Below are 22144 nucleotides of genomic sequence, written 5' to 3' on the forward strand. Positions count from 1 at the left end.
CCCAAGTTGTCTATCCAGAGACTGAGATCCTGAGCCGCAGGCGCTGGCGGCATTCCCAGGTGCTAGCTGACCAGTTTTGGGCCAGATTCATCCGAGAGTACCTCCCTACTCTCCAGACTAGGCAGAAATGGCAGTTAGCTTCCCCTGAGCTTTTAGAGCAGACAGTTGTCATGGTGGTAGATCCTCAGTTATCCCGAGCCTGCTGGCCCATTGGACGTGTGACCAAGATTCATCGTAGTGATGAATCTTGGTGATGCTACCAGCTCTCCCTTCTGGAGAGGAATAGACTCTGCTTCCTAGTGCCCCTGCAATCGGAGCAAATGTGACTTGCACATTTGGGGGCGGCTGTTATAAAGGTTCAGCATCCCCCGTGTGCGATCACGTGATTCGACGTCATCGCGCTACGTCCCTGATCTGCCGCGACGAGGACGTGCATAATCCGAGGACGGGTACCGGTGTACTTCGTTATTTAATAGTCAGTTTATAACGAACATAAATCTTGATAGTACCTGCAGTTCCAGCTGCTGATGAAACATGAGTGTTGCTGTGTCGTGTTGCTAAGTTTGTTGCTTATTACCAGGTCGCTTTGCTAGTTAGCACTGTTTTTCCGCCGCACGTTGTGGTGTCATAAGGTTGCATGAAGTTCACTTGTGTATTTACATGTCGGTTCATTTCCATGTGAACAGTAAAGTTATGTCGTTATGTTGAAAGAGGGAGATGAGAGGAGGTTGTGTGTTTGATGCAGAACTTAATTTGAGCCCATGTTAAGTTGTTCATATTTTTTATGTGTTCCTTTACCTAGTTGCATTTAATGAGGCAGTATAATGTGTGTGTGTGTGTTGATGAATGAGCTGAATGCTGTTTTATTGCTTATTTTAGACTGCTGTGATGCTGTGAACATCAGAGAGTAATAAATACAGCAGGAGCACCGTTCCAAATCCTGTCCTCCTTTACCTGTGTCCTGACCGACACACCATCTTGTCTGCTGTTGAACATTTGAGTAATTAGCGTACCAGCTTCCTACCTAACAGGTGCCATGGATTAAGGCTTTTAGATGAGTTAGAAAGCTGTGCTGCCATGTGAACTCAAGAAGACAAGGCTGATTGGCAAAATGAACTTTCCCTCACTGGTATGATGCAGTCACATCTATCAACAGCTCTACTGTCCCTGCTTGTGGTTTCCCAGACAAATTCAGAGAAAATGGAAGGAGCAAAACCATTGTTTAAAAAAAGAAAATACTCCTCCAAGTTAATAGATCATACTTAACTAAAATGTCACAGTAATGGCAACAATCTGTTTTTTTTTTTTTTTTTTGTCTTCAGGGTTTGTTTGAATACCTTAATAGACAAGTTTCGCAACTTGCCAAACTATGTGTTATATGAAGGAGGATCACTGTTTTCATACGGTCAAACCGTTTCTGATGATACAGCATTTTAAGGAAAGTTGCAAATCAACCATGATTCCTAAATACTATGTACTACCTGATTTTTTATTTTTTAATCTAAGGACAAATTCATTGGGTTAAACATCATAAAATGTTTTGTACTGTATTTGATTACTGATTATGATCTGGTAAAGTAATATGCCTGCTTTCCTTCACCGACAAACAGAATTAAGCTGGAATGTGGACGCTGCCTCAGCTCGCTGCCTCATCAAGGAACATGGAAAACAAGCTCAAGAATCTAATGTGGTAGTAAATTGAACTTTCAGACACTGGGAGCATTCCTTTGAAGCAAAAACAAAATGACTCCCTTTTCAGACTATGCAAGTCTCCATTTGCTCTTTTTTTTAAAAAACTTATTTACCTTTATATAACATCATTTAAAATTATGTTTTTATAATGAACTTTAACAAGCAATTAAAAATGAATACTTGTAGGTTTAAAATCTGATCATTTTACTTTGATTTCTTTGTGGTTATGATTACAGTAATCAAGTGATCATTAATTTGTTACAGAGCTTCCAGAGAATTTTTTCCAACTAATTCACCTTTTACCCTGTTTTGCTGTTAAAAGCCTTTTAATGTCATTCGAGTCTGTTTGTCTGTTTCTACTTCAGCCAGAAGCTCCTGATAGTGTTTTTTTTTTTTTTTTTTTTTTGAGCCAATTTTATATTGAGTGTCAGGAGATTTTATAACCTCATTTATCTGTCAGCAGAACTGAGCTCCATGCTTTTTTCCACCAGTCTTTTACTAATCAGCAGTTGGGAATGTAATGTCTTGCTCAAGACTCATTTTGAATCTGTTTGTGTCTCCTTGTGGTCATTTTGCAGGTGAAGCCCAGAGGACCCCCTGACCATTTGGGCTCCTGGACCTGTGCCTGGTAGGTTTGTTCATTATCCATCCACGTTTAGAGAAAAAGAAAGTTATCCTTATTTATCACTTTCTTCACTGACCAGATCCAGACTGACATATTTCTGTGCCAAATCTGCTTCTATAACCTTTGACCAGATATTGACTCTGCTTAGCACCTCTCGTTTGATTGGTCAGTCACTGGGAGAATGTGCACTGACTTATGGCCAGTCCTTACCCATCATTCCATTCGCAGACAGTAAACACTGACAGGCTTCACACTGTCTTACCATCAGGCCCAGGGTTTGATCAGTCGTGTGGCTCCTAACCCATCCTGACTTCTCCCAGGGATCTGATCCATGATGTCTGGGAAGATGGACATGAGGAATGTGGGGAAGGTCAGAGGTCAAAAGCAGCTCGGTAGGAACTCCTCCCTGCTCTAATTAGCTAAACCTAGGATTCTGTTTTGAGATGAATGGAGCTATAAGACGCTGACTTGTTCACCCCCTATGGGCCTGAAGGTTCAAAGTGGGAGCAGTTGTATCACACGTTGGATTAAAGTCAAACTTTGAGGGCCTTGCTACAGTCATGTGCTCCCTCCTGTGGAGGTTAAACTCCCCATGATGCCCCCATCAGATACATGTGGGTCAAATGCATTTACTTTTTTTTTTTTTCTAACCCAGTCTCATATTTACTGATGATCAACATATTATGAAAAAGCCAAAGCTCCAAAGTGGATCAAGAGATTATAGTTTGGTTGTTTGTTCCATTAGACTCATCCTATGAAATGATCTTCTTTCTTTATTCTGGCAGTATTGAAAGACCACAATTTCCAGTGTAATCCTTGACTGACAGTTCGAGTTGTAACAGTATCACTGTGGCTTCTTATTCAGCTTCAACGAGAAGTGTTTGGTGATAAGGTCAGACAAAAGAAATATCATGCAGATAACCTGGCAAAAATGTTGCTGTGAATTGCAGCAGAGGTGCGTTGTCACAGTGTAATCAGATTTATGACTTTATTTGTTTTGTGGGGAAATCACAAAAACATCTATGACACATAGTCATCATATAATTGTAAGTGTACCCAGTAATATTTACAACATAATCTATAGGAACTAGTTCTTACTTCTCAGAACTTTAACCTGCAAGGAAAATCTTTAAAGTCTTACATAACTTACTTTTGCCTCCAAAATCCATCACATGTACAGTGAAACATTTAACACATTTAATTTAGCCTGTAGCTGGACCAAGATATTTAAAATCTTTTGCCCACACATAATACTTTTGTTTCTGTATATTTAATGTGATTTCTTACTTGCTGTATGTATAATGCATTAGGGTGTAGGCCACATAGATTATGTACATTAAATAGCAATTAAACATGAACATAACACCCCAGTGAAAATACTAATAATTACTAATATTCCTGCTGTATTTGCATCAGGATTATAGCTCTGTTACCTTCTGTTAGCTGATCAACAATGAGCTTATCGACCTTTGCCTTTACCTTTGTTTGTGTTTCAGTTGAGGGTGGTGGGACGGCACTGCACCATCACAGTTTACTGGACAATCCAGCCAATCCAGGATAAGAAATAAATCATTAGATGCTCCCTACAAATAATAAATAAATAAATAAATAAATAACGGAAAGTCATTCACATGAGAGAATGAGTGAACAGAGACTAATGAAGTGACAGAAGGAAGATGAGAGTAGAAATCAAGGGCAGATGTCTTACTACAGACCGATCCATCAGTTTGTCATATTTTGGACCAACGTGGTTATTTACAACGTTAAAGCTGTGTGAAGACAAACCGAGACACACCGAATAACAGTGGATATGCGTTCGTGTGGGCTTCAAAATAAAAGCATGAAATTCCTTTACTTGACACTGGGTCTTGGAGCTCCAATCATGGACAGCTTGAAACGTTTTGTTTTTTGTTTGTTTTGTTTTGTTTTGTTTTGTTTTGTTTTATGAAGTCTGTTTAACCTCCTTGGCCATGTATACAACACACTGTACACCCATACCCATGTGTACATGACAGTCAATTACCAGTATGGAAGAAGTATTTAGGCCCTTCATTTAAATGAGTACGTACCAATAGCACAGTGTAAATAACATTCAGTTAATTCAAGGACTATTGTAGCAGCATTTCAATAATGTAACTGGAACACTTTTATTTAAAAGTAAATATGCTGTTGCAGTAGCTTAATCTACAACCCTGCATCATATTGTAAACTATTAACATGTTTTGGATGTAACAAGACTCGGTCAAAAACTATGGTTGGTCCATATATGGGGCCAGCAAATCAGGGGCCAGCTTCAGTGTAGCCTGGGCTGGGTGTTATCTGGCAAATAAAAACCAGATTAAAGGTTTATATTCTTACAGGTTGTGCCCACCCATTTGAACTGGCACCTGTAGTTGTCCGTTGTCACCTGAAGCCACTGTGAGGGAATTTTATTTTGAAATGTCTCACCGGAAATATGGCATAGTTTGTTGAGGCGCCGGCAAACCTGTGTTTGGTTAGAAAGGGGTTAAAGAGTCAACCATACGCTTGCTCTGGCGTATAAATCCCCCCTTAAACAAACAGAGCGGCGGCCTGTGCTCGGACTGCACCGACACTGAGGCTCCGCTTCCTCTGCCCCAGGAACAGCGAGAGCAGCGGAGTCTGCAGCCCGGCTCGGTTCGGCTCAGTCTGTCCTCTCCCCTTTTTCACCGCAGAGACTTCCAGACTGGACATGCAAGGATGTACATGAGGATAAGGAGCAGCAGAGGTCAGCGAGCCGGATCGATGCTCTTATCGGTGATAAAGTAGACGCCGCCGTCGGAACAAAAAACAGCCTCTTCTTCGCATGAACCCTGGACGGACTCGGTTCGGCTTCTCGGGCGTTTCCAGAGTCTCAGGATGAGGAAACCCAAAGTCATTCGGATGGTTTTTGCCTTGTTTCTTGGGTGTTTCATTATGGTCATCTTCTACTTTAACAGCAGTCTGAAGCCAGGTAAGCAGAATTTCTTTTTCTTCATATTTATTGTTTATTCTATTTAACGCTTTAACTAAACAGCTAAAAGAAATTATAAATAAGTATTTAAAACGGAATGTCTCAGGAACTGTGAAGAAAAAAAGTCTCCACCAAACTTCATTTAAATAAGTCAAATATTACAGTTTATTCCACCAGTTTACCACCGCCCCTCCGCCAACAAGTTAAATCCAAGTCTTTAACAGCATAATATAAATGAGAATTTATAAGATCTGTTTCACAGTGTTGAAACATGCTCAAGCACACTGGACACATCCCAGCAGAACTTGTACTTGTTAAAACATTTAAAATGTTATAGAATTGAAAAATTACATCATGTATTTAAACAGTGAATTTGTTCATCGAATACTTTCATTTAAAACGTATTGTGACCATTAGAAATACATCTTATGTATGAATGTATGTAACAGAGATATGTCTGATGTGTGTGCTGTAAGGCCTGTTGGTTTGATCTCAGGAGTTCACACTGCAGCAGAACAGCTGGTCCCCATTCTGTTTATATAAGGTTTGCTCATGTTCCCTCCACTTGTCTTAAATATCAGACCCTTTCATACCAAACACTGTCAGTATTGTAAGGTACAGTGATAATCCAACACATTTATCACTGTGTTCATGAATGGGGAAAAAAAAGCTGTGGAAGTGATTAAGCCATCCACAGCACAATCCAGGAGTTACTCTCTGTCTTATTGATTATTTTCATACTCAGTCATCAAAGTATGATTATTATGTCCTCCTTCCCTACATTATGTTAGTCCCTCTCCACTCCCACCCTGTGTCTGTATTTTCCTGTGAGCCTCAGATCTCGGTCGAGGAAAAATTTAATTACCAAACTGATTGGCTGAGTGTTTCCTCTGCTACGTGGAGGAAGGCTGGGAGAAGTTGCAGCTGGCTGGTTTGCGGGGTTGGTCCTCACTGAGATCTGTTTCCACTTCTTCCAGGTCCCTCTCTGCCACATACAATGGCCTCATTCAGACATGCTCAGCTATATCATGGGCCTAAAAAGCATATATATAGCACATACTGTGAGGAGGCCTTTAAAGAGAAAGGTCAGTCAGTCAGTGCTGAATGAGTGTGGTGTGTGACATGGGGCAAAAGGCTGTCCAGAGTTATTAGGAATCTATGATAGACCTTAAGGAGGATCCCATACTGTCATGCTTAAGAACCGTAGCTACTTGAAACATGCTGTTACACTACTCAACAAAAATTTGGGGGGCTATTGGAAGCATTTGAAGAGAAAACATTGAATCCCTGGGATGGTTGTACAGTGTTCAGCTGTCTGCAGTGTTTGATGCATTCCAGGAATGTTTCGTGGTAATGTTTCATTTACAGTAGATGGTTTGATGTGATGTGTCTCCCCCCCCTTTTCACATATCACTTTCTCTCTCTATATGTTTTTTTTTTTTTTTTTGAGAAACTATAAAGGTCAAAACACTTAAATATGGCTTAAACTTTTTTTGTTTGAGATCTGAAACATCTGAAACATTACAGCTCGGTGAATATTTGGCCATTCACTGCAGCTAATAAGGAAAGGGCTTTTTCACAGCAGGCATTTTGACAATAGCAGGAAAAACACGTGTATGACATCAGTGATGGCTGCATTGCATCCAGGCATGTCAGTGTTATCAGAGTTTGAGTGTCAGCAGAGTTATCATTAATGTTACTGCTGTGTTGATGTGACAGCACATCTGCTTGACCAATCACAGTCAATCAACAGCTCTGCGAGCACCCACCCCCTCTCCCGCCAAGAACCTGGAACTTGATTTAGTACCACTTCTTGAAAGTTCCCGGAACTTGTCTCCGAAGTAGGGGGAGGACAGTGGAAACAAAAGCAGAAACCAGGACAACAGATACAAGTTTAGTTATGGGTTGGTAAATTCATGTAATGGAAGAGTATAGTCCCTACTTGTGGGTTGTGCAATGAGTACTGTGGGTTGTGGCTTGTTAAGCACCAGTTCGCCAACTACAAGTTAGCAAGATAGCAAACTAGATCACTAACCAGACATGAAATCGGCTATAATCAGTTTTGGACCAAATACTCATGTTGAAGCTCACTGAAGTTGAATTCTATGTGAACGCGTTTGGTGGACATTGTTTTTGTTTTGTTCACATACTTTACTGCATACTGTAAATGTACCTGGAGGATTAAAAAGTGGCAAATTAGGGCAAATTCATCCCTGGGCCAATACCGGGATTTCTAACATAAGAACCTGTGATTTTACACAAAGCAGCCATAAACAAACAAACACAGGAGGTGGTTATTGTTAAGACTAAGATCAACAAAAATGGCAGCGTCACCAGGCTCTGTTGGTTTTTCTTCAAAAGTCAGTGTTGTTGTGGTTTGTCCTTCTTCTGACTTGACTTCCAATCCTGACATACTTCCTGGTTGCTGTTGATGTGCTTACTTGCATCTTGCAGACATTGAGGGTTAATTTCTGAAGGATACATAGGGTGCTATCATGAGCAAATGTATTAAAGTGGGTACATCACGTGTCTAAGAGGCATCCTCTGGTATTTTGGTGTGGTGTAGCATGAATGCACATGGAAGGCATATCATGTTTCAGGCATTAAACTTGCCTGTCAGCTTTAAATGATTTTTAAATTGGTTTCAGATAGTCAGTCAGTCCATGCTGTTTGCATTTAGAGCACCTAAACCTTCCTTCTCCTGCTCCATCTGGGGTAAAGGTCATATTGTTTGTTCAAAGACTATATAAAGCTGCAAGAGAGCGGCCACATAACAAAGGAATTCACTGCCAAGTCAGAGTTGCTCGGTGTAAAACTGTCTTGTTTTTCAATTGTAGTCTTTTGCATGCAGTATTCACAGCGCCGTTTTAAATTTAGGATAATTACATAGATACAGTGAGTTTACTGTACATGTGGTGTATGCTGCACTGTCAGACCTAGATAATAGAAACAGTTTTCCAGAAAATAAGTTGTCTCTAGCTACCTCATTACAAGAAACCAGGGTTTTAAAATGTCAAATTGTCTCGCTTCTGCCAGATTTTTGTCACTTTTTTTTTTGAAGATGACAAGTTTTTTTTTTTTTTTTAATTCTGTTCCAGAAGAAGTAACTCATTAAGACAGGCATTTCTTTCAATATGTGGTGGCTGTGGTTTCTCTATAAAGTTCACAGAGACACAAGACATGAGGAGGATGAGGGCTGTGTGGTGCAGCTTGGTCTGGAATGTGGTATGTTATGTTTCACAGTATAGCATTGACAGGATCTTCTCCCATACACCCAGGAGTATTGATTTATATGTCACCGGTAACATTTACACATACATATGTGAAATAATGGTTATCTGGTAGCTAGTTCTTGCTATTGCATTACAAGCAGATCCCACTGTCTGGCCCTTGGGGCAGCTATAATTATCACTGTACTGCAGAGGTATCCCCACCTCATACCTGCCTTGTCTGGGCTTGACCGTGAGAAGCCATGGGCGTCATAAAAATTAACTGTTTGGCACTCCATCTTCATTGGAACACCTGTGGTGCACTAAACATATTTGCTCCGAGGCGTCTTTGGTTATAAACCTGGACATGGCAGTGGAAGTCTGGAGGGTGTGAAGAGTCAGGCCATTAGTTGATCAGTGCCTGTCTCTATGCAGACTGGTGTATGTGACATTATCCAGTTTAAAAACAGAACAAAAAGTCAAACCTGCAAAAGAACAGTGTGTGACCTAATATATCCTGCACAGTTGCCAGCTGAAATCACTTCTGCCTCCTAACGGCTGTCAGATCCTCAGCCATCTGAGGCTATCTGATGACAGGTCAGGATGGCCCTGCTGTTCCAACCTGTTCTCCTAAAACCAGCTGCATATTCATGACACAGAGCTGTACTCTGGAGCATGTGTGGTTGTTGTTTTTTTCAGTTTCATTGAGACCATCTGCCCTCAGAACTGATATCCTCAAGTGGTTTGGTTTACTTTATTGCTCTCTTGCTTGCTCTGTTGATATTGCTAAATAAGACCCGCCTTCAACAGAAATCTATTGTTTTACTGAAATCTGTGTGCTGCCCTGTGGTAGCAAAATAGTTTTTTAGCCTCACTAATGGCACTTGGTACACTGATATATCTCAGATAAAGCATTCAAGTTGCTACTTGATGCATTGGCACAAAATTTGATACGGATATTCATGGTGCGCCGAGGATTTACCCTAATGTTAAAATGCCTAAGATGGTGAACATAGTAATCATTACGTTAAACATCACATGCTAACCATTAACCTGTTAGTTTTGTTATTTTTAACTTTAATTAAGCTCAAAGCACCACTGTGCATAAGTTCAACTTCACAGAGCTTTTGTGAGTTTTATATTAGTGTCTAACAGTGGTTAATTAGTGACTGAGTTTCTGTATTTCTCCACTCTTTGTGGATATTGGTTGTACTTGATGACTCTTTCATCTAGTGTCACCATGTACTTTGACATTAGCATTTGCTTAAAGCACCATTGTGCTTATGTACAGCCTTACAGAGGTGTGCGCCTGGCTGTGGACACTCTCTTAGTCTAGTTCTTATTCAGAATGTGCAAAATTCCTGGTTTTCGTTGAGCAGAAAACGAAAGTTTTGCAAACTGATCAGTATCCTCTGGAAGACACATGATAAGACACGTGACAGAGTGTAGATTTTGAATCACTTGCAGCTAAGTGTGGCAGGCACTCAAGCCTCCAGTTAATGATTGTAACATTGGAGAGGATCCAGAGAAGCAAAGGACACAACTTGGGAGATCTGCTTACCCAACAACTGCATATGTCAGTGCACAACATTTTATTTTCTTAAGTATTTTAAGTATTGTTGGCACCCTTTACAGAGGGATATTTGCACTTACAACTATTTGAATAGTGATGTACTGGAAGTTGCTACTGGATTCCATAATTCTCCAACTCACATTTCAGTGAACCAATTCATGTGTCATCCCACAAATGCACATCATTCTCTTGTAGCTCTGTGTCTCTGAACAGCATCTGAAAGACTCATATGTGACATCTGCATACATTCTTCTAAGACTCAATGAACGGACACTACGCCCCACACATGCCTCTGCTTTTGCACTAACACCCTTTAGACACACATTTGTGGCCTAAAAGGATTAGGCTTTCCCTTGTACAGTGTGTCTCTCAGTAAAGCTGCTCTTTGGCAGCAGAGGCCAAGGAGGCGGGGAGGGGGGGCCCCAGTTTTCCCAGTGGGACCTAAACACAGAGCTCCGTTTATGGCCTGGGCGGGAGGCACACACATCAGCCTTTCTATATTTTGCATTTCCTAAGGCCTCGGTTCTGTAAGAGCAGGGAGGAATGCTGCAGAGTTTTGGGTCTAGACAGGGTTAAACCAACAGGACTACTCCTTCCTTTGAATAGCCCTTAGGTGGGGTTGGTGAATCTCCTCTGTGGAGGAATTTGACTTAACAGCTGAGACAGTGTTTGCAATAGCACATGGTTTGAGTCCATAGCTTCAGAAGTGTTGTGTGTCTCTGTAACTTTAGGGGCATTATGTTTCTTCTCCAACTGGCCAAAAAATATAGGACTACCCTTTTAGTCCAACTTCTTCACAGTGAACAACGTCCCATTTTCTGCTTCCCCCTGACATCCAGCTGCTCAGCTTCAGCAGTTTAAGAAGTTAATGTCCTCATATTTTAATCAGGTTCTTTATTAAATACCTCATGAAAAATGTAGATTGTAAATTTCCTCTCTTGCTGAGTGATGCCACATTAGCAGGAGAGTGATGACACACAATGCACTCTTTCAGTGTGCGATCTCAGCTTGTTGCTGAAACACTCACAGTCTGCCAGGTATTTGTCAGTTCCTAAATTATTTCAGACGTTACCTCTGCTGACTGGTGTTTCATGTAAGAGGGGGGAAAATGATGGCTTTGGGAGTGGTCCTGTTGGAAATATGTTCGTGAGTCGCTGGTAGTTTCCGTAAGGAAGTGGTAATGTGTTTAGAAAACAGGTCAGATAAATCAGTGTACTGTAGCTCCCCTCACCTCAGTAACTCAGAGGACAAAACCTCTCTCTTTGGCAGCCGCATCCAGCAGCATCTCTGACTCCGTCTATAGACAGAGTCTACACTGTTGCAGCCACTGTTCAACATGTGCCTTTTGGTAGGCCTGATTGCTTGGCCTGTGTTAATCCAGCTTGCAGCTCTCTTGAGAGCATCATCCAAACAACTTCACAACTGACCCTGTACTTCCTTGGGTTCACAGCAATACAACTCCCATGACATAGTGTACAATAGTACAATGGTGAACACAATACCTACATACAGCTGTTCACCCACCAGCCTTCTTTGTCAGCAGGCTTTTAGAATCAAATATTTCGGCCAAGATGTGTGGATTAGTTTCACCATTTTCTGGCCAGACCAAGCCTTTACCGTAATATATATAATACCACATGTTTTTAAAAGTGATTTCTTATCTTCTAGATACTTACTGGTGTCATTTGAATTCAGTAAGTACACTGTGACCCCATTTACACTTAGTCACTTCATGCTTCTTGTATTGGTTCAGTCCTCAAAAAGCCAAGTGTAAACGCATCCAAGGAACATTTGCGACAGACTGAAACTGCGTTCTAGCCAGCTGCATTCAGGGTTTCCAAGAGGGAGCACTGTGAATGAGAGCCTGGGTAGATGATAAAACTCTGTCGGAAACTCTGCTGTTTCATGCAAGAAGCAGGAGTTTTGTTTAACATGTGCTTCTCACAGTATATGTGATCTGGAGTTGGCGGGTAATTTAAAGAAATCACAGGTAAAGTCTTTGATAACTAAGAAATTTCACTTCTTGCTCAGAATTTTTACGTCTTGCTGGCTGTACCCACCATGAGTGTGTCAGTGGGTTTACAGCTCATAAGCTGCTTGGCACCCATGACTGGCCTGATCACACCACAGCGAGGAAACAGGCACACACATAGAAACATGGTCACTTAATAGAGTCTCCCTGTCATCTGAATAATGTGCTGTCGATCTCTGCATCTTTCTCATGACATCTGACTATTGAATTAATGCTGTTAATTAGCATTAAATCCTGTGTGTTTGTAAATGCGATAGTAGACAGATGACAAATAATATTAGTGCAACCCTGGACCTTAACAACTGCATAAAACAGAAGATTTAATAATGTTACAGGACATGTGTGTGTTTTAACTTTATATAAATTTTGCCTCAAGCTAATGATTTATATTCAAAGCCAAATACTGAAGTAGATATTATGACAGCCACTTCTTCCTGTCTCTTCAAAGTCCACATGTTGATCTATGAACCCAGCTGCTGTGTTATTGACTCGAGGTTCACTGCCACTGTCCAGTAACACAGACAGAGCAGAGGAAGAAACGTTTGGATTTCAGCAATATGAGTCACATTTGTTTGAAGTGGCAGAAATAGACCTGGAAGCGATTCAGGCAATTTCCTGAATAAGTGTCTTGTTTTTGCTGGGTCATCATCATTGTCATCGTCATTCATCATTTTAAAAAGTATTTCTTTAACGAAGAGAAATGAAGATAAGGAAACATTGTCAGGTGATCTTCAGTAAAAGCTGTTTTTAATATTGTGTGACTGCGGGCAAGCTCCAGTGTGTTTAGACTGATTTATAACTGTAGAGGTTATTTTTTTTACATCTTCGTCACATTAGCAAGTTGGCAGTGCCTTCAGTCCCAGTACAAGAAGGGTGAAAGAAGGAAAGCAGCTTTGCTTCTTTGATCATGTAAGTGACCTTTCTCTGTCTGTTCAGTATGAACAGATGACAAAAGACTGGAGAATGAAACATCACAGTATTTATACAAATTAAACAAACTCTATATAACATGTTCATTATTAAGCTTCAGAGATGCTGGAAGGCAGATTTCAGACAGATTAGCTGTTTTCCCTGCCTCCGGCTCTTAGTCTAAGGAGCAAACTGGCAGTTGACTTGCATAATATTTAGTTGTATTTGATAGTTGTTGTTTTTTTTTTGTTGTTTTTTTTTTTTTTTGTTTGGATTTTTTTTATGTTCAATGTTCTGTGCAGTTATTATGAGATGTACTAGGGTTACATAAAGCCTGTTTTCATATCAGGGGAAAAAAAGAAATAACAAGCACAAAACTGGGGCATACAAGACTAAAACAGACACTACAACATTTTGAATAAGCAGTGCCGTAAAGATTTGAGTGCTATCTAAATTTATAAAACAGCTCTGTCCACGAGGCTACAACATATGGTAGAGACCCCCTGGAAGCCTCTCTCTGAACAACGCACACAGGGTCGTGTGTGTGTGTTTATTTGACATCACACACCTGTGGGTGACAGGCTCACATTGTGATGTGAGGAAGGACGAGCTCCTGTGGAGATGTTCAGTGTCTGTACAATATTTGAAAGATTTCTGTTGTTTAAGTTTATCAGTGAGTCTGCCGTAGTTTGCCCAGGTCTGATATAGGTCAATGTCACATTTTGTTTGAAACAGCTTTTAAGCTGAAACTAATTTTAGTGGGTTTAACTTGCCACCTCATTGGATTACAGAGCTGCAGAGCCACATTGCCTCGAAGATCCCACAGACTCACTGTGTTTTCCAAATTGAAATTCTAGGTTCAGGTAGTGGAACTGTGTACTGACCTGGTGAAGCTCTGTAATCTGATGCTGGAGTGAAGTTTGTACCCAGCAATGCCTCTCAGTTTACACAGACCTTAACAAAGTCCTTTGGCTTCTCATTCTGCTGCTCTTCAACCTACACAGTCTGACTAAAGTAACTTTTTGTAAGTTCTGGCCTGCCAAAACCTTTTTTTAAAGCTACCAAGTTATGGCAATAACAAACCAATAAAAAATAACAAAGCAATAAAAATCGCATTATTATTCCCACACATTTTTTTTTCCTTCTTGGTGTTACTGCAGTTTGCTCTCTAATTTCCAACTGTTTTACATTTATTTTCTGTATTGTTAAAAGTGGTTTACCACTCAGCATCCCTGACAGGTGGATAAATAAGGTTGGGGCCAGTATGGATTCATGCCGGTTGGATTTCAGCCATTATTACGGAAGATTAATGTGTCACAATTAAATAAAAAAGATATGTTAAAGGTACAAGCATTGAAATGTCATAGTGGAAGTCATTAAGTTATTAAAAACAAGATGTTTTCCATTTAATCATGACACAGGAAATACATACATAAAAAGGAAATACAAATGAAAATGTGCATTTTATTTCAGTTTCTTGTGTTGGATTTTTTTTTATTTAAGCATTTTAAGACTTCCATGATCGACATTTATGTCACAGTTAAGTAGCATAATCCATACTTCTGCTGTTTGTCTATATGCTTATTATGTTCCAGTCATAGTTTTCCTAAAACATGGCAACTTCCAAACCTGCAGGTAGATACCCAAAAGAATTCTTGCATCACTTAAAGGAGACTTGTTAAGAACAACTCTGTGTCTTTTATGTCCAAAAGCAAAAATTTTGTGTGACAGTCAATGGAGCCAGTTTGTGCTTGTGAGTTCAGTGCAAATTATTAGTATTTGTTAACCTTTAGTTGTTTGTCTTTTCTCAGCCTCAGAGCCGGTCGGTGAAAGAAGCAGTGGGCAGAAGTCGAGAAGAAGCCCTCTACAGACTCTTTATGATGGTGACCAGGTAAGTCCGCTCTAACTACAATCACCTAACTTTACCACAGATGGTATGTAATGTCTCTTTTTGTAGGTATCAATCACAGTTTGTGATTGGTGCAGGGAAAAGCCCAAAACAGTAAATGGCTGTCAGTATTAACCACAAGCAAGGGTGGCGAAAAATGTTAAATGATAATTAGGGCTCTGATTTTAAGATTGTATAAGAAAAGATACATATAAAAAGGCTATTCATGAGTGGCATGAAAAGTAATATACATGTAGTTTACAAACTTTTCCAAGAGGCTTACATTATTTTGTGGACCCCCACTGTGTTGCATTCATGCTCAGCTTCCCTGCTGGACACTGTATCGTATGACCTGTTGGACTGACCTTTAAAACGATTACATACAGTAAATAATTATGTCTGTCAGAGGCCAAACATTTCTACAGTGTGATCAACTCACAAGACTCATGTGGCTTCAGGTCTAACAGCTGAGGAAGAACTGGAACAAGTGGAGACAGTTTTCTTACTGTCAGCTGATGAACAAATTACACAGCTTTTTTACTGTCATCGGTGAGAACATGTGTAGTGTAGTTACAGTGTTGAGTTTAAGTGTCCGATGATGATGATTATTATTATTATTATCTTCATGCTGTTCCTGAGGGGTTTTTACCCTGATGAGAATGTCCTCATTTTACAGCAGGAATGTTCTAGCTTTAAATCTGGGCCCTGGTCTTTTCTGTGATGAGTTTGCATGTTCTCCTCGTGGGCCTCCAGGGGCTCTCTGGTTTCCTACCGCCGTACTAATGCAGCTCAGGTTGGTTGGATACAGAGATTATAAGCATGGCCGGTGCACATTCACTGCATGATGGCTATCATTGCTCAAGGCTGAAGTGGCCCTCTGGACCAAATTAATACATAATTAAATTAACAAATACTTATTATTGCTGCTGCTGTTAGTCTGGTAATTCTTAATATGTGAAAACCCCCCAGCCTCCTGTTTAACAGATGATGACATCATGGTCTGAGCAGTTTTTATAGGCTCTATTTTTTGGGGGTAGAAATTAGTTCAGACCAATAAAAGCTGTTCACAGTGAAGTCTGTGGGTTATCCTCAGTAACCAGGACATTGTTTATACAAATAAACACAGCTGTTGTGTTTTTCAAATGTAATGTTTCAATATTTCATTATTCATTACTACTACCGTCTATATTATTTAGTTGTTTAAGAAGTTTAAGCAGTAATTTCAGGGACAGCTATTCCCCAACCTCCTTTGAAAAAGCTGATACCACAAGGTGGAATTTGGGTGAAGTGGTCCTTAAAGGTTTGGAGAAATGTTCAGTAATTACACAGTGCACTATGCAAACTCTACACCATGGAAACATTTTCTTGTTTCATCACATTGCATCAGATGTAAGATCATAGTTGCTTAACCATCTAACAAACTGTTTTGTGTAGTGAGCTAAAATTAATGTGGCTTTAATGAAGCTTAATTTATTGTGTTGTGCTGTATTTACATGATAGCGCTCTCTGAAGATGGGGAGTCAGAGCAGCAGCCAACTATGCAGCTGAATCACTATGATTCAAATGTCCAGCAGCCAGTTCTGACACACAGTAACTCATGTTTGTGTGAATGTCAGAGTGATATTAGGTTGAATATATTAATAGCTTTATTAGTAGAATATGTGCATTTTTAAAAGGGATTTGCAGGATAATATTTGTGGTCCCCACAGGATGAATTCCACTGACTTTGGTGATCCTCTGATCATGATTATGTTAGCACGCTGATGTGAGCATTAGCTCAAATGACTTCTATGTCTAAGTACTGTCTCACAGCTGGTAGCTTGACTGTAGACTCTTAGGGCCAGATTCAGTAAGAAAATGGGGCGTTGTGTGCAAATGTGTGCTGCGGTTTTCATTGAGTTGGAGGTCTGTGCATATTCAGCGTCAGCAGCAGCTCATTAAATAGTCAGCTCCTGGACTGCGCCTGGTACTGCCCTGCAGATGCATTCTACCAATGAAGGAGAGCTCAGATGTGGGATTTATATGAGATCTCTGAGCTGAGAAAACAATAGTGAACCCTTTGGAAGGAGCTACATTTATGTGTAAATTTGTCTTTAAAAAAATCATTGGAGTGTTCTTTTTATTTTCTTTTTTTTTCCATTCACCTTTTAGGTTGTAAAAAATACATGAATCCTTTGGCTCATAACGCCAACAAAAGTCAGGAGTTAGCAAACCTGGATTTCAGTCAGTGAAACCAGATTGGAGGTGTGGATTAGAGATGCTTTGACTTTTAAAAGTCACCTCACAAGAGAGAAAAAGAGATCACAGAAGAGTTTAGATATTCATTAGTTCACAGTTAATCTGTAAATGGAGACGATTTAGTTCTGTGGCAGCTGTCACTAGAAATGGACGTCTGGCTGAGGTGACTCCACAAGCGCAATGGAGAATGATCAGTGAGGGGAAAATGGAACAGGAAGAGTTAGAGCTAAAGGCTTAAAGGAATCATTGGAGCTGGTTAACATCCCTGTTCATGAGTCTACCTTGCATACATCGTGGAGCATGGTGTCCATGACAGGACACCACACAGGAAGCATTTTGACTCTCCACGACTCTACTGGGAAAATGTTTAGCGGGCTTTAATAAATATATTTTAAAACTAAGGTTGAATTGTTTAAAAGGAACACACAGCACCACATGTTGTGTAAAAAGAAAAGTAATACCAGCATGAAAACCAGCGGTGAAGTAAGGTGGAGGGAGCATCATGATTTGGGACTTAGTATTTACAGTTTTAACCCAACTGTCATTGCCAGTGAATGTACTTAAAGAGCACTGAACACTCTCTCTTGAATTTACCGTCCCAATTCCCTGGGTTTATCTGCATCTGCATTACCGCTTTAATAACAACAACAGTGGCGTCACCGCATCACTGGGTGCTGGCATATTGGGATTTCAAATTTCACTCTTCAACTTGTGCTGTGTTTTGGAACAAAATCACATTTGATACAGAATACACAGATAACTCAGTACGCCTTTTAAAAATCTGCCATTCCTCATAGAACACCCCACTTTTGTTTAAGTTGATTAGAGTTCTTTGGTGAATGAATTTTGCTGGGGATTTTCTCTAATAAACAGCCCCTGGAGGACGTTCCAAATAGTCACTTCATCTCTCCATAAATACATACAGATTTTCTAATATTCATCCATGTAAATATTAGAGCCTTACTTGTCTTCACAATGCTGTAAAAGCAGCTCTGGAACAGCTGTTTCCAGTTAAATCTCCTTGTGAGGAGAAGGAAAGTGTGCACGCCAGAAAACAAACCAACTCCAGCAGACATCATTTACTTTTAATTGCTTGTGATATTTTCTTTATTCCATTCCACTTAAATGCTTCCCCGACAGGAGGAAGCTGCATAGCCCTCAGGATGGCGAGATTTTATTTATTTATTTCTATTTGTAAACACAGCTTATGAATGCTTTTGTGTTCTTGTTCTCATGCATGTTGCATCGTAAGGATGTGCAGCAGGTGATCAGTGACAGAGGATAAGAGTTTGCAGACCGGTGAAATAAATCCATTTAAGATGTTTATGTCATTTGTTTAACTGATAAACTTTTGAAATTTAAAGTTGCTGTTCTTTTATTTTTGCTCGTTTGGGGCAACAGAACAATCTGTAAAGGTAACACTGGCAGATCATCACATTATAACCTTATGTTGTCAAACACTTACCGATTTACATATCCAGTTGACAGGAAACAGTAGTAGTCTTGTCTGTCAACCGAGATGTGTTGAGCAGGTAATGTACAATGGGTTTGTCAAAGCTACCTGCTGCTGGAAAGAGTGTCTATGAGAGCCGTGAGAATGACCCAGAACAATACACTCAGGGGCCACAGAACCAAAACAATGAGATGAAGGACACTAAACCTCGGCGAAGAACTGAGATTGAACCCAGAGTCGGGTGGAAATTCTCTGTGGTTTTGCAATTCACAGGTCACTTAGCAGTCATTTTATTTTTGATTCTTTGTTTATATATATATATATGTGTGTGTGTATATTTATATGGACATATATATATATGTCATATGGACATATATATATATATGTCATATAAATATGACCCTAAAAAGTGAGCAAGCAAATGGCTTCTTCATCACAAATTGCAAATGTAAATTGATTCACATCTGGAACTAATCCACTAAACTTTGTGTTTTAAAAACACCTTTAAAATTTAAAAAAGTTCTTTAATGAGTTCTTTATGGGATTTATGAATTTGGTTACTGAATTTTGGCTTAAATATATAAGCACAGCATTTTGCAGCATTTGAAATTAGTGCATATTTACCCAATGCACTGAAGAAGACTTTGGTATTCTCTTTGAATGAGCTGTTTGTCTTGTGGTCCATCCTGGTGGCTTCTCTGATAACCTCAGAAAACTGTACAAAATCATGCATGTGGCTCATATGAGGAGATTAAAGTGGGAGGTGGAAAGACAGACTTGTATACATACACCACACACATTTCTGCTGAGAGAAGGGTGAGTGTTGGCTCTACACTCCTTGGCCAATCTGGCGTAACCTTGATGTTCCAGTGTTTGCCAGTAAACACAGAGAGCCACACATAGTGTCAGGCTCCGAGTCAAACTGAGAGGCTCAGGGCTCCGACCACTGCAGTGGTGAGCCTGGCTGATTAAGCGAAAGAAGTAAATAAGGCGTTTGTGCCATGGGGAGGCCAAGCTGAACTGGCTGACCCATGATTTTATTAAAGCTGTATGCAGATGGCAGCGGATGGACTGTGATTAAGACCTCCAGAGGAGAAATATCCGCGGATATATTTTCTCATCCTTACAGTAGTGGGTCTCGGCTTTCTGCTGAATGAGCAGGACATCTGCTTCAGTCGATTAACATCAGTGTTAAACATGCTGCTGTTTTTATCTGTTAGCCCCTCTAGAGCTGACTTAAAAGTGAAATGACAATGAAATGGGCTTTTCTCCAGTCTCCAGCTGCCGTCTAATCCAACAACTTTAGTGCTGACAGCTTGCTGGAATTAAACTAGACCTCAAGTTTCAGATGATATAGTCAGATGATTATTTGCTCAATCACACAAATATTTATTCTGTTAATTGGAAGATAATAGTGAAAAATGGCTATTGGGTAGTTTCCCAGATCAACAGCCCCAAACCCGAAGATGTTCAATTTACACTTATATAAAACTAAGAAAAATTAATTTTCACATTTGAGATGCTGGATTTAGCAGAAGTTCAACATTTCTGCTTAAAAAATAAACGATTAATCAACTAAATCAAATTAGTTGCAGAATAATTTACGTTTCACAGACTAATGATTAGCCTAATCATTTCAGCTCTGAGTTCAAAACTTTTTTGGACATAAAAATTCAAAATATCAGAAGGAGACTTTCATTGTTTGGGAAAACACTGCATTGTTCTAGATGGGTTAACGTGGATATTTGTTTACAACCTGTGTCCCCAGATCTCAACAATTCTATTATGACTAATATGAAAAAAAAAAAAAAAAAAAAACTAACCTAGAATCATCCTTTAAAAGCGGGCTAGTGCTTCAGGTTTTATTACATACAAATAGTTTAATTCCTCTTTTCCTTCTCCCTGCAGATTGAATCAGCAGTACAGGCGATCCATCAGGGCCGACGGGAGCTGTTAGAGGAAGCCTGCCACTCCTACACCCGCAAACGCAGAGTCCTCATCCCCGAGGACCTGAAGCATGTCATCGTGGACGACCAGCATGGCTTGCTGTACTGCTACGTGCCCAAAGTGGCCTGCACCAACTGGAAGCGGGTGCTCATGGTTCTGACAGGTGTTGCCGGGTCTCACAGAGATCCACTAGCTATCCCCGCCAATGAAGCCCACGTCCCAGGAAACCTCCGCACCCTGTCTGAGTACTCCACCTCTCAGATTAACCAGCGTCTGCGCTCCTACCTGAAGTTTGTCTTTGTGCGTGAGCCCTTTGAGCGGCTGGTGTCTGCGTATCGCAACAAATTCACACGGAGCTACAACACAGCTTTTCATAAACGATACGGCACAAAGATAGTGCGGCGGCACAGGCCGGACCCACAGCCGGAGGCTCTGGAGAAAGGAAATGATGTCTCCTTCGAGGAGTTTGTGTATTACCTCGTGGACCCAGCCACCCAACGAGAGGAGCCCTTCAACGAGCACTGGGAGCGGGTGCACTCGCTGTGCCACCCTTGTCTCATCCACTACGATGTTGTGGGGAAATATGAGACGCTGGAGCAGGACTCCCGCTACGTGCTGCACCTGGCTGGGGTGGAAGACCAGGTCAGCTTCCCTGCCTCGTCGAAGAGCACCAGGACTACAGGAGACATGGCGGCCGAGTTCTTCCACAACATCAGCCCTTTTTACCAGAAGAAACTATACAACCTCTATCGGATGGACTTCCTGCTCTTCAACTATTCCATACCAGCCTACCTCAAGTTTAGATGAGGCTGGGACGTCGCTCATCCACGGACTCCACTTGAAATTACGGAGCCTGGAAAAGAAGAGTTTGTTCCTGAGATGTTTCCTTCGCTGTAGGCCTTATTACAGACACTGCAAATACTCTTCTAAAAGAAAGAAGCACCATAAAAGCAACGAAAATGTATCCTGATCAGAGCTTATTTTTACAGATGGAGCACCAAGCTGAAGAATTTCTGAGCACACAGAGGACACGAGTAGGAGAGGACCTTCCATCTTCATCAAGACGAAAGTTTCTGCCTTATGAAGGCAAGTTATATTTTACTGTAAACAGTGACCCAGTGGATGTCGGTCACTGTCTCTGAATGTGTGAAATGCCGTTCAGATTTGGTTCCATTTCATTTCACTCGTTGTCTGCTGTTTTCAAATGGGCAATTTGCACAAATGTAATCTTTACAAGGTGCAGTAAGATAATGACAGTATTAAATTCACGTTTGGACAGTGAATGTCTCCAAACAGATGTGCCTTTTAATTGTGGGCCTTATTTTGACCCCAGCAGACAAGGACGACTTTTGTAACTGTGACTGTTTATTTTTTGTACTGTGGGAAGAGTTTGTGTGTGTGTGTGTGTGTGTGTGTGTGTGTGTGTGTGTGTGTGTGTGTGTGTGTGTGTGTGTGTGTGACTGTGATAGTCTTTATTTATTGTTATTTTTGACTGTACAAAGTCATACAAACCAAAATAGATATGTAGTTCTCTCACAATGTTCAAATAAATGCATTTCAGCAAGACTTTATTGCTCTGAATGTTATAAATGTTTTGAAGGCAACCA

General features: G+C 40.5%; 1 protein-coding gene across 2 annotated transcripts; it reads left to right on the forward strand.

Moving 5' to 3' along the window:
• Positions 1-1645: 1645 nt before the first annotated feature.
• Positions 1646-22103, forward strand: si:ch211-236h17.3 (carbohydrate sulfotransferase 11). 2 transcript variants are annotated; one of them, XM_041034312.1, is made up of 5 exons: positions 1646-1690; positions 2271-2320; positions 5011-5288; positions 14823-14902; positions 20499-22103. In XM_041034312.1, the coding sequence occupies exons 3-5, from the start codon at positions 5195-5197 to the stop codon at positions 21342-21344; spliced, it is 1020 nt and encodes a 339-aa protein (XP_040890246.1). In that variant the 5' UTR covers positions 1646-1690; positions 2271-2320; positions 5011-5194; the 3' UTR covers positions 21345-22103. The 2 variants fall into 2 exon arrangements, with proteins under 2 accessions (XP_040890246.1, XP_040890247.1); XM_041034313.1 differs by lacking the exons at positions 1646-1690; positions 2271-2320 and adding an exon at positions 2638-2709.
• Positions 22104-22144: the final 41 nt, after the last annotated feature.

The sequence above is a fragment of the Toxotes jaculatrix genome, chromosome 3, assembly GCF_017976425.1.
Source record: "Toxotes jaculatrix isolate fToxJac2 chromosome 3, fToxJac2.pri, whole genome shotgun sequence".
Taxonomy (NCBI): Eukaryota; Metazoa; Chordata; class Actinopteri; family Toxotidae; genus Toxotes; species Toxotes jaculatrix.

Coding starts and splice junctions, on each gene's coding strand:
- si:ch211-236h17.3 (XM_041034312.1), top strand. CDS start 5,195: ATGAGGAAACCCAAAGTCATTCGGATGGTTTTTGCCTTGTTTCTTGGG. Junction 5,289..14,822: donor TAACAGCAGTCTGAAGCCAG/GTAAGCAGAATT, acceptor GTCTTTTCTCAG/CCTCAGAGCCGGTCGGTGAA. Junction 14,903..20,498: donor CTCTTTATGATGGTGACCAG/GTAAGTCCGCTC, acceptor TTCTCCCTGCAG/ATTGAATCAGCAGTACAGGC.